We start from the raw sequence: 12,206 nt of genomic DNA, 5'->3' as shown, positions 1-12,206 counted from the left end.
AAATTAAATTCCATAGAGATGCTTGTTTTGCATTATTTATTTATATATTTATACCCTTTTCCATAAATAATTAAATAAAAACAAAAGGCAAATGTGATTTACTTTCTCTTGTCATATTTGTTTTCTTAATAACATCATTTAATTAACAAAAACTATTCGTATTGGATAATTGACTGATGTAATTGTTGTTGTATAATATTTAATGTAGATTTGTATAATGTATTTTTTTTTTTAGATTTTTCCTCCACTTTACTTCTTTTTTCATTTGATTCTTTTGAGTTGGTTTGTTTCGCAATTGATCTTGGTATTTTTCTTTTATTTTCTTTTTGAGACCTTCTCACTATTGGGTTTTAGTTTGATCATGCAGAAAATTTAATAGGTTTTCTATTTTCAAAGAGGTTTGAACTAGATGAACTGGAATTAATACAAAGAAATAATAAAGATGTAAAGAAAAAAAAATTCATGAAATCCATTTGAAGAAGAGAGAGAGAGAAAAAAAAAAGTTATCAATACCATGTCATGGAGAGTTAACTTACACGTGCCACCTTGGCATGAAGGGGATGTCGAGATGGTGCGATTGTATGTGAAAATAAATAAATAATTAACTTGAGAGGATTGTATAAAAATACTCACAGTTAAAAAGTAATATATATATATATTCGCGGTGATATATAATTATTCATAAAGTAACAACTAATAATACCATAAAAACTTATAATCTTATTTGAAAAATATGTTATCATTTTATGATTTTTAAGTTGTTATTATAATTATTTTATTTAAAAATAATTTTATTTTATACCATTAAGAAAATAAGATAATTAAATTAAAAAAAAAGGAAGGGCCAAGACACACTACCACAATCTTTAGATTTACCGACAGAATTTTCCGTCGGTATTTGTACTATCATTCTGTTGGTAATTAATTTACCAATGAAATCACCGACGGAAATGCTCCGTCGGTGAATTTTTTATCAGTAAGTTTTTGTCCGTCGGTAATAAAAAATATTATTACCGATGGATTTACTGATGGAAAAGGGGCGAAAAAACAATTATCTGCTTCTTTTCGTCGGCATTTCTCTCGAAAAAATATCGTATGTAATTCCATTGGTAATTATTTAAAAATATTTTTTAAAAAATCCATTATAAAAAACTATAAAATAATTAAATTAATATAAATCAACACTCTATAATACTCAAAATGCTTGGAAAAAGAGAAGAAAATCATATGAAAAAAAATCCTACAACAATATTCATATAATTATTAAGAACAAAAACAATTAAAAAAAACAAATATAGTGAAAAAAAACACGAAAAAAGAAGAAGAAAAAATATCTTACCTTAATATGGTTGCAAGTGAAGCTAAGAAGAGAAAAAAAAAATAAATTCATAAAGTCTATCAATTAAAAAAAATTGAGAAGAAAAAAAAAGTAAAAGAATACATACCTGAGCATGGAAGAGAAGAGAAGGAGTTGAGGAGAGAAGAGAAAGAAATGGATATTGATGTTTTTTACATATGAGAAAGAAGAAGAAAAAGAAGAAGAAAGGAGCCCTGTTTGTTGTGAAATTAAGGATTCTAGGTTTTATATGGGGCGTTTTACTGACGAATAATTAAATATTAATATTTTAATAATTCCGTCAGTGATTCTGTCTGTAATATTTAATTTAATCAAAAATTTTCAGAAACCGCCACATTTTCAATCCGTCGGTGATTTTGTTTGTAAAGAACAGTAATTAATAGTACAATTGGAAAGTGAACAGTTCCAGAACTCTCTGGAAAATATCGACAGAATTTTTCGTTGACGATTCCCTTTGTAATTGACATGATGAACAGTGTTCACAGTTTACTGACGGAATTTATTCCGTTGGTAATTCCGTTGGTAAAATTGACATGTCATCTTTTTTTTTGCTTTGTTTTAATTATTTTTTCCCACTGTAATTCCCTCGGTAAATACCAAGGGAATATTTTCATCGGAAATTTACTGACGAAAATATTCTCTCGACATTTCTATTTGTATTTATTGATTTTCTAGTAGTGACATAGGTTAGCAATGTACATCATTAATAAAAACCCGAAGAAGATTAGAATAAATATTTAGAAGACTTGGAACTTTCCAAAATAGGAATAAAAGGAATTACTTTAATTAACACCTCTTTATCATATTAATATGATTTTTTTTATAATTCTTTATCCAAATATTTATTCATTGAATCAAAAAATTATCAGAATCATAAAAGAAATTTCAAAGAAGTGCTTTCATTATTATGCACTAGACTTTTATTAAGCCATATAAAAAATTGATTAATTTTTTTAAAAATTAAATCTTATTTAAATTAAATTAAATTAAATCTCCATATATATATATATATATTTTGTTTTTGTATTCAAATTTGTGAAAACCAATTAATCCCATCTTGAAAAAAAGAATTTATTGTTTTTAAATTGAACTTTTGAAATCAGGAAGAAAAGAAAAGGGGTAGCTTTTATATTTTGTGTCTTTAAAACCGGTTCACGTGAGCAAGCGATAACCTGCACCAATAAGAACCAAACAACTGGCATCTTTTAGTAGCTTCGTAGTATTTTAATAGAGACCTTCAGTTGACCACAGACCCACACATGCTTTGCTCTCAAAACTAATGTCTATGGTCCCCTCCCCCGCCCATGTGGCCATGTCTCACCGAAGTCACGACCTTTTTTGCTTGATGAATGCCCTGAGCGATAATCATCGGACGAGTCAACTTGAAATTGGTTAATCTAGTTTATATTAAATTTTTAAAAAATTAATTTGAAGGTAATTTGGTATGATATAGTCAACTTGATAAGTCAATTTATAACCCAATTGATTCAATTAAAAGTTAAAAATGATATAGTTTAACACGATTAACTTGACAAGTCAATCTACAACCAGTCAATTTAATCAAAATTAGATTTGATATTTTTAAAACGGTGTTATTTTAATATTTTTAATTGATCCGTGTCAATCCTGGTAAATCCATTTGAGTTTATAAACTAGTTTATATTAAATTTTAAAAAAATCAATTCAAAAGTAATTTAATATGATATAGTCAATTTGATGAGTCAATTTAAAACCCAATTGATTCAATTAAAACTTAGAAATAATCTAGTTTATCACAGTCAACTTTACAAGTCAATTTACAACTAATCAATTTAATTAAAATTGGATTAACTTCATCAGTCAACCTCCAAACCAATAACTTTGCTTTCTATGTATGTAATATGAATGGTTGTTCAAATCTTTTTGAAATCTCATGTTCTACAAAGTCACTATCAAATTTTGTGGCCAATGGGACTGACTGAGGTAGATTGAGGTACAATTTTGGCAACTTTCACCATTGATAACGAGTATGCGTACATGGAGAACGACATGATTGTAGCAAGAACAACCCTTGTACGTGAGGCAACAAGCCATGATTGCAACAGTTTCTTGAATTCTTGGAAAACGGGAACTCTTTTCTGATGAATCTGTTCTTGCGTTCGTAATGTTAATGATATATGGTAGTTTATAGCCATAATGGAAAACATGTTCTTGTCTTGACTCCAAAGAGTACTTGAGAGGAATAATGGTGGAAGATACATTGGAAGAAGCATGATAACTATATGATCATCTTCTTTCTCTATTTCATTATATTACTTTTATTGAAATCTCGCCGAACATTATCTTGTATTCATGTAGATATTGATCACTAAGATATTGAGATGTTGGATGAGATTCTGAATTCAATTTATAGTTTAGACTATGTAAATTACTGTGATTAAACCGGATTTAATAGGTTAATTTGTGTGACTTAGCTTTGATTGAGTTAAAAAAAAAGAAGAAGAGAAATTGATCTAATGTTACCTCGTCAAAATGATAGGTTAAACCATGTTTTGATAAAAACTTGAGCTAACTTTTTAAAATAAAATTTTTAACATGATGTTATTTTAATTAATTTGGACTAATCTAGTTAACACATGATCTAAGCCTTGTACAAAGCCACGAGTTAATCTTGTGTTCTTATTTATCGAACATGAAATGCTATTAATCTAATAAATCGGTTATCCTATAAATCTCAAAGCCCTTACAAATACAAACACAAACCTTAAATACTAAATTTAAAAGCCTTATCCTTAAAAACAAGCTAAAAGTACATTTATGAGATGAAATATTTAGATATTTTTTTAATACAAGTTTGGTAACTGATACAAGTTATTTTTTAATTGAAAATATATTAAAATAATTTTGTTTAGTTTTTTTTTTAAAATTTTAACCTTTAATATATTAAAATCATTGAGAAACACCTTAAAAAACATTATATAAAAAAAAAACAAATTAAAAAGAATTTAAAAATAAAAACTAGTTGTAAAGCAGGACATCACATTAGAAAAGGAAGACAAAATGAGTATCTCTAATAGTTTTTGTTTTTGTTTTTTTTAAAAAAAGCCGGTTGGTCTCTGTACATGAAAAGAACTATTTTAAAATCTTTAAACTAAAAATTGTTGAAAAATAAAGAATATTTGAGAAATTATTCAACATATCTAATCATTTTTTCTCAACTTTCCAAGCAACGGGACATCCTTATAGGTGAACCCAAAAGAGTTTTTCCATGTGTTCTGGATGAGTGGACAGATTTTCCCGTGTCAACAAGGTGCTGGAGAATCGTTTCAAGTTTCAAAGCTCTTAAGAGCTATGATTCTCTTTGCTGTGAGTGTTCTGTCAGTCATGCTTGTAGAATTCCATGAAGGACTGGCTAATCCATCGTCATCAAGTGTTGAAAGTGCAAATGGCGGCTCCTGCAAGCAAGAAATTATTCCATGGACCTAACTAATCATACCATCCAGACTCACAGCACTGACCAAAACGTTCAACCTCTACTCTTATGCTCATCTTCCATTCCAAATCTCATTTTCAAATGGGGAGCAGAGGAAAAAGAAAAGACCAGAAAAATACTGCATGGTGCGAGCTGCTTCTATAAAAATAATGACTACATGCTGCATTGAATTGTATTCCCAAAAATTTAATGGCCGTTCTTTGAGATGTCATGTGTTATGACTACAGTCTAAGAAATGTCTGCATCTGCATCTCTGGGATTTTCACCTAATCCAAGTATGTCTCGCAAGAGAGACTCAGAAGCCAGGGAGGAAGCAACAGAGAGTAAAATCCAGGAGCAAATATGATTCCATCCAGCAGAGAAATGAGTGTGAATCCACTAACATATGCATCAAAAGATAGAGATCAATTGCATTGACAAAATAAAATGATTGTATTACATCTTGGTACAAAAAATTCAGACGAGCTTTTGCCTTTGAGCGATTATATCCCAGTTAATCAATAGAAGTCAATAATCCACATGATTGATGAATTCAAAATTTCCGAGCAAATAGTTCACATGTGATTATATTATTCATTGATGCAGCAGAGCTCCCAGAACCTAATACTGGAACGATGTTAAATATGGGTTCTTTCCCAATTTGAACCCTCCGGTCAATCTCAACAAGTTCGTTCATTGCATTTTTGAATAAGAGTGACAACGTCTCCAGTTGAATGCTGCTGTTCGTTGGGAAGTAGATCCTTAAATTCTATAAAAGAAAACGACAGGGTAAGGCTATTAAAGCAAAAGGACAAGAAAAACATAAAGGAAAATGAAAACAGCTCTGGTGTACGTGTGTGAAAGCATTTTGCGTTTTCTGCTAAGTAGTCGCGTGTATTTGCACAAGCATTCCCTGGTCATGATTCCAGGGAGCTTCAAAAAGTTTAAAATGTACAGCATCATTGCAACATCAACAAGGTTTTGCAGCATATGATTGGATATAGTCAAGGGCCAAATATCAGAAGTGATCTGAATTTAAAAAAACAACTATAGTTAAAAAGAGATCAAGGAAACTCACCATTGTGTCTTCCCAAGAAAAACCATTTTCCACAATCCCTTTATCAAGAAGATAAACACAAAATCTTGATACTCTTTCCATATCCCCTTTTGAGACAGAATTATGATAATCCACATCTTTCTCTTTGACACCAAGGGACTCAGAACAGATCTTAGCAACATGATCTTCTGTGATAGATAAAATAACTGCACATATCTTCCCACTAACAACACAACTTTGAATGCAAGAATCATGCCACTGCACATGCTGAAATCCCCAACAATTAGCCACTGTAAAAGAGGTTGGGTTTTGAACACTTGTAACTGCTGTTTCTGTGTCCTCTGGGACAAAAAGGATGGGCTTAACTTCTACAAATGCCCTAAAAGTAACCAGAGAGGCAATGAAAAGCATGTCAAGAGAGAAGCATTTCCAAGTAAATTTCAGCATGTATAATCTAATCTACATATTTATATGTACAAGTCAAATCTGCATGATATAGTATTGACATGAGTCCAATAACTGATGTTAGAGTAAATGCTCCAAGTGTCACCTATGACATTCTTTCAAATACTTTGTAAGATGCTAAGATATTCTATATATAACTATGCTAAGATATCATACAAGCACCATTGCTTACTCAAATACACAATTGAATCCTATACAAGTTATGTTAATTTATGTTTATAAAAAGTATACATGCAGTAGATGATATGCTCTTTTATTTAAACTCTTCAGAGTGCTCTATTTTTCTCTGACTGTTTCAACGACCAAATTACTTAAATTCGAGTTGATAGCTCAGATCCTAATCACTGTTTTTTTTTTTTTGTTTTACCAATTCCAATAGGTGGTCTCACAAATTTATACATTTCTCTCAAATAACATTATTCAAGTTGATAATTGTTTGTTTCACCAATCTCATTAGGTACACTTTTGTATTTACTATTATCCGTTACTAAAAGTTCTTTTATTTATGATTCTAATATTTTATAAAACTACTTTTAATTTATGTTGAGTTGGTAAACATAGTTGGCAAACAAATATAAACAAGGGAAACATGTGCCTAAAGGCTAATATATTTGGTCAGGTTTCCAAATTCAAAGATATGAAATAACATAACTATGAGATGGTGGATAGAGTCATAGAGATTCCTGCTTGGAAGGTCATAGAGGAATATCATTGAGATGCACAGAAGAAGTACCTTTTTGGCAGATCAGGCACAAGAACATATAGAAATATTGGATAAAGAATTTTGCACTTGCTTCCTTTTTCTAGTTGCAGCAGTCTCATTTGCTTTAGAAAAGAGTCCTGCTTCTCCTGAATCCTAAGTCTTTCAGGCAGTGGAATATTTGTAGAGCAGTAAATGGTAAAAACAATAGCAGAGGTAGATATTGAGCAGTTAAAGACATTTGCCACTGCTTCACTATTTTCTAGTGCTTGTTCCAGCTCAGCAGAGGGGCCTTCATTGCATAGAGTCATAGTGGCCGGGTCAAGCCCCAACTGTCCAGCCATGTGCAGTATCTCCTTATGCAAAGTTGCCTGAGAGCAAACAGTAAAATAAAATAAAAACATTCAAATCTCCATGTGATTATGCAAATATTTCAAGCAGGGTAATCGCAAAGGTACTCAAATATAATCATAGATGTCCAGGGAAATGATAGACAAATACAGTCATCTTGTTCAAGACTAAGCAGAGCAATATCACCAGTGCAATCATTTCCTAATCAGGAATTTTCAAGATCCTGGAGCAGAACAAACACAAGCAACCTCAAAACCTTAGTGTCAATATTGTCATGTAATCATAAAATCCAATTCCCTGCAACTGGCAATATCTGTCTTGTATAATTGTTGGCTTGACATGAGGTCATCCAACATAGTCTTGGTAACTAAATAAATCTTACTAACAGAAACTGGAATCCTGTTTTTTAAAAAAGATAAAATTTCCTTCTATATATTATTCAAACTTCTTTCACCACCATTTGGGAAAGAAAAACCAAATCAATGAGCAGGAAGCATAACACCACCAACAGAACCAGATAATTAATAAATGGATTCAAAACAAGCAACTTACAATACCTGGCTATATGGTCCAATGCAACTGGGTGCCCATGAGGAAATACTTTGCACATGCAACACATTTTTGCTGTTATCATTTGCCACAAGAACTTCAACATAAGCTCTACCCAAACTCGCTTGCAACATAGGCAGTTCTATTGTACTGCGTGATGGAACACCAAAAGGGCACTTGTCCTGGGTAATGAATCTCACATATGTCTCATTTACCGTAGCAAACTCATTCATATCAGCAATATAAAGATGAATATACAGGACATGCTCCCAACCAAAACCACATCCTGTAAGCTGTGATTCAATGTGCTTCAGAACAATTGCTAGATCTTCATGTGAACCTGCCAATAAAAACCAGTACACGAACCTTGAAAATTGTAGAGTAAAAAGGAAAAGTGAAAGGTGCTTTGGGCATAGGTGAAGATATATACTTCTGGGGAATGATTAGGGAAAATGCATCATTCTTCTAATGTTTACCTGCTGAATTTTTGCACGAATCTTGCAACCAGCAACAAATGGAAAATATATTATCCTTCTTCGTTCTAGAGATGTAAATTCTATCATCACTAACTTCAACTAAATTAGTCCTTTCAGCATTAGACTGGCATGTAGCCTCATTTCTTTGTGGGCAGTCTCCTTGAACTTCAAACACAGAACCATTTTTTCCCAGAGAGGAATAGTTGGCTTTATCATTATTACTTAATGAAATGGCTGTCTCCTTATTTTCCAAATGAAATGTCAAAGGATGAATGACCCCAACTGAAGCTATGGAGCCTGGAGAGTGTAGTACAGTTTGAAATTCATCGAGCACAATTCTGGCATTCTGACAATTGGAAACAGTTATATGGATGACAGAACTTAGAAAAAATAAATAAATGAATGAACAATTCTGTTAAAAGTTAAAACACAAGCTATCTCAACCTTTAAGATAAAATGTAATAAAAATACGATACATTGTACTATCAGGAATAACTTTTCCCATCGTATACAGAGATCATAAACCAGAAACTTTTATCTCCAGGGAGAAAGGATGAACAATGAGTAAAGTATAACCAGAAGCACTCTGCAAAGGGATGGAACTACGGTATGCTTTGGGGGGAGCATGGCGCCCTCAAAGTTTTAAAATATTTTACTTTTGGTCCTTCAATTTTCAAAATTTTCATTATAGTTATGCATTTGGCCCCTCCAAAAATACAATATTTGCTCTCCAACCTTGTAGTTTTTATGATGGCACCCCATTTAAAATTTTCTAGTTCCACCCCTGACTCCACACCTCAATCTTCTTCATGACATACCATAAGATTACCAGGCAAGATGATGAAGACAAAAAGGATGGAGAGAATGAAATTAGGAATCAAGATTACAACTCAAAAATATAAGGTACACTTACTACAAAAAGTGGACAGTCAAGTGTCAGTGTTTCATATTCTCCTCCTTCACCACATACATTTATCCCATACAGCCTACCAAAAGAAAGTCAAAATGAGAAAAGTATGCAGTTGTGCTTAAACAATGTAAAACAATTACACAATAAAGGAAGAAGAAGAAAGAAAAAACAGACACATACTCTTTCAACTTATGCAGATGGGTGTTCAAGAATGCTATTTCTTTGCCCAAGTGCTTTGAAGGTTCTAAACCAATGGCTGCTACCTATGGCATTAGAAGACTATTACCCTTCATATTTTAGTCCACAGTCCATCAATGTAACCTTGAAAAGATGTCTCACTTCTTACCTTTACAGTGATAGCCAAAATCCCATTTGTTATCTGGTTGGACAGGAAACAAAATTATCCCACAAGAAGCTCAATTCAGATCTTGATTGGCTACAACTCATATTGAGAAAATACAATTTACCATTTCTTGAAGGAGCAACGACTGATCTTGTTTCCACAAATATGCTAGAGAAACAAGCCCTAACCTTGAACAAACACTTTCCACTCGTAACCTCTGATAATCAGATGCAATAGCGCCGGAAGATACAGCTGTGATAGAGGGAATCTGTCTTTTGACTTCATTCAGTAACATGAACATGTCTTCCACTTCATCACCTGGGGTTGTCTTGTAGTTAAGTGATTGATGCCTATAATCCACAGGACAGTAAGATAATTTTCACATCTCTCTTTTTACCCCCAAAACATGATATGGCATAAATGTCATCAAATTTTTATTTCACGTTTTAGTTTGGAAATTGTTTATCAATATAGGATAACAATAGAATTTTCATATAACAACTTCTTTGACTTTACCAAGACCCCCCAAAGCCTTCATGGAGTTAATATATAGTAATGGATTTCACATTGCCCAGAAGACATTAAATACAAGCCTAGTTCTAAACAAACATTGCCCTAAATAAGACACTTGCTTTTACCAATAACATCCTCGAAAAAAGGGCTTGCCTTGTGGATCCTTGTATTCGCCTTCTGAATAACGGCAATCCCATGCATTCTGCATAGCTGACAATTATTTGGTGCCCAACCTGCAAAAAATTCAAGAATTTCAATCATAGACGAGAATAAATAACACAACTTGCAAAAAAAATGGAGGCAAATCAGCAAATAAACACAAGAAACCTTTCACTGAAAGACAAAGATTGTTAACAGAAAAACTTTAAAGTGCAAAAAGACTTCATTTTTTCCATAAAGTTTAGATCTTCAACAACCCAAAAAAAAAAAGCATCAACAATGCTTCAGCCTCATTACAAATAAAACCTTAAAATTCCATTAAAAAATCATCAAACCCAAAACCTTAAACCTTTAAACTATTATGTAACACACAAAAAAATTCTAAATCAAAATACATATACTTACAGTTTGATACATGAAGCTATCTAGCTCATCAACTGAATCATCAGCAGGCATCAAATTTGCCAATGCAACAATCTATCAAAATTAGCAATTCAAAAAACGAAAACGCATTACAAAGACCAAAAAATAAATAAAGGGTTGTGTTTTGTGGGTGATAAAGTGTAGTTTTTTTCTCAGGAAACAAACAAAAGAAAGACAGAGAGACCTCATGGCCATATTGGATGCACTTCATCATAGCATAACAACTATCCTTGCCGCCGCTTACTAGAGCCACCACCTTCATCTTCGTTTTCACTGCTAGGGCTTTAGAGGATGGTTGGTGGCCAGTCTTCCTTCTTTGACTAGTGTTCTTAGTGAATAAACTCTAACCAGTTGGAGTCGCTTCTCTTTCTTTCGGGGTGTTCGGCTCTTCTTCTGTCTTAAGAACCCGTTTCCTTTTCTGTAGAAAAAAAGAGAGAAAATATTCCCTTCAATTATTATTATTATTATTATATAAATACATAAATGTCATCAAATATCTCATAATTTAATATCACCTAAGGGAATAAGTTTCCTTTGAATGAAACTAAAAAACAATAAAAAGATAGGAAATTGAGGATGGATGGTCTATATATATATATATTATCTTATTAAAATAAAATTAAAAAAACGATGAAAATACAAAAAATGGATGAAAATACACTTTTCATTTCAAGAAAAATATACAAGAAGGTTTTTCTCAAAAATGATTGAATAAAACCTGAACATTTAAAAATTAAATAATTGAGGTTAGTTAATTTTAAAATATTTAAAGTTATTAAATATATAATTAAATATTATTATATTAATATGTATATAAAAAAATATGTTTAAAGCTAATTAATTTTTAAATATTTAAGGTTATTTTCGTTTTTTAAAATAAAATAAACAGTTTTTCATCTAAAAAAGCTTCACTTTCATTAGGGATGGAAAATGGTATTATAATCTAATGGGTATCTGTCAAATTCGACGTGAATGGGTAGATTATTTTGATAAAAATTAATTTTGATTATTATTTGGATAAAATCTGAAAAAATATTGGTCGTTATGATTAGGCTATGATTTTCGTGGCAATCAAACCAAAATCTAAGCCATATATATCATTATATTTATAAAGTATATTTAATTGCAAAATTATAATTATAAAATAATTAATATATTGTAATTATAATTTTACCATTACATATAATTTCTTGCACTCTAATTTGTTCTTAACATGATGTTGAAGCAATTTTTTTTTTTGGTTATATTTGTTAGCTTTATGGCTACCTAGAACAACAATAGTATGAATGGATATGTTTTAAAAATATATTTTTGTCTGCATATGGTTAACAAAACTTATTAAAATTATTTATTATAAAAAGATTTAAGATTATTTATTAGATAAAAAGAAATGGATAATGAATATTCAAAATCCTATGGTTTGAATGTTGTTATTCATAATTCGAATTTGAT

General features: G+C 31.2%; 1 protein-coding gene across 2 annotated transcripts; it reads right to left on the bottom strand.

Moving 5' to 3' along the window:
- Positions 1–5,215: 5,215 nt before the first annotated feature.
- On the bottom strand, positions 5,216–11,197 carry LOC7487187 (diphthine--ammonia ligase). Of its 2 annotated transcripts, none has more exons than XM_024590882.2 (12): positions 10,939–11,197; positions 10,737–10,808; positions 10,326–10,405; positions 9,784–10,009; positions 9,663–9,695; positions 9,497–9,579; positions 9,320–9,392; positions 8,407–8,752; positions 7,939–8,270; positions 7,064–7,401; positions 5,887–6,244; positions 5,216–5,577 (listed from the first exon to the last, which is right to left on the bottom strand). In XM_024590882.2, the coding sequence occupies exons 1-12, from the start codon at positions 11,014–11,016 to the stop codon at positions 5,362–5,364; spliced, it is 2,235 nt and encodes a 744-aa protein (XP_024446650.1). In that variant the 5' UTR covers positions 11,017–11,197; the 3' UTR covers positions 5,216–5,361. The 2 variants fall into 2 exon arrangements, with proteins under 2 accessions (XP_024446650.1, XP_052305325.1); XM_052449365.1 differs by having other exon boundaries at positions 10,298–10,405; positions 10,939–11,015.
- Between the last annotated feature and the right edge of the window lie 1,009 nt (positions 11,198–12,206).

Source organism: Populus trichocarpa, chromosome 19 (assembly GCF_000002775.5).
Source record: "Populus trichocarpa isolate Nisqually-1 chromosome 19, P.trichocarpa_v4.1, whole genome shotgun sequence".
Lineage (NCBI taxonomy): Eukaryota > Viridiplantae > Streptophyta > Magnoliopsida > Malpighiales > Salicaceae > Populus > Populus trichocarpa.
This window is presented reverse-complemented; position numbering and strand designations above follow the sequence as displayed.

What these genes read in the sequence shown, in the direction of transcription:
- LOC7487187 (XM_024590882.2), bottom strand. Translation starts at nt 11,016, where the DNA reads ATGAAGGTGGTGGCTCTAGTAAGCGGCGGCAAGGATAGTTGTTATGCT. An exon ending in CATCTGCATAAGTTGAAAGA is followed by an intron (nt 9,393 to 9,496) that starts GTATGTGTCTGT and finishes TTCTTTTGGTAG; the next exon opens with GCTGTATGGGATAAATGTAT. An exon ending in GCATTGGACCATATAGCCAG is followed by an intron (nt 7,402 to 7,938) that starts GTATTGTAAGTT and finishes GTTTGCTCTCAG; the next exon opens with GCAACTTTGCATAAGGAGAT.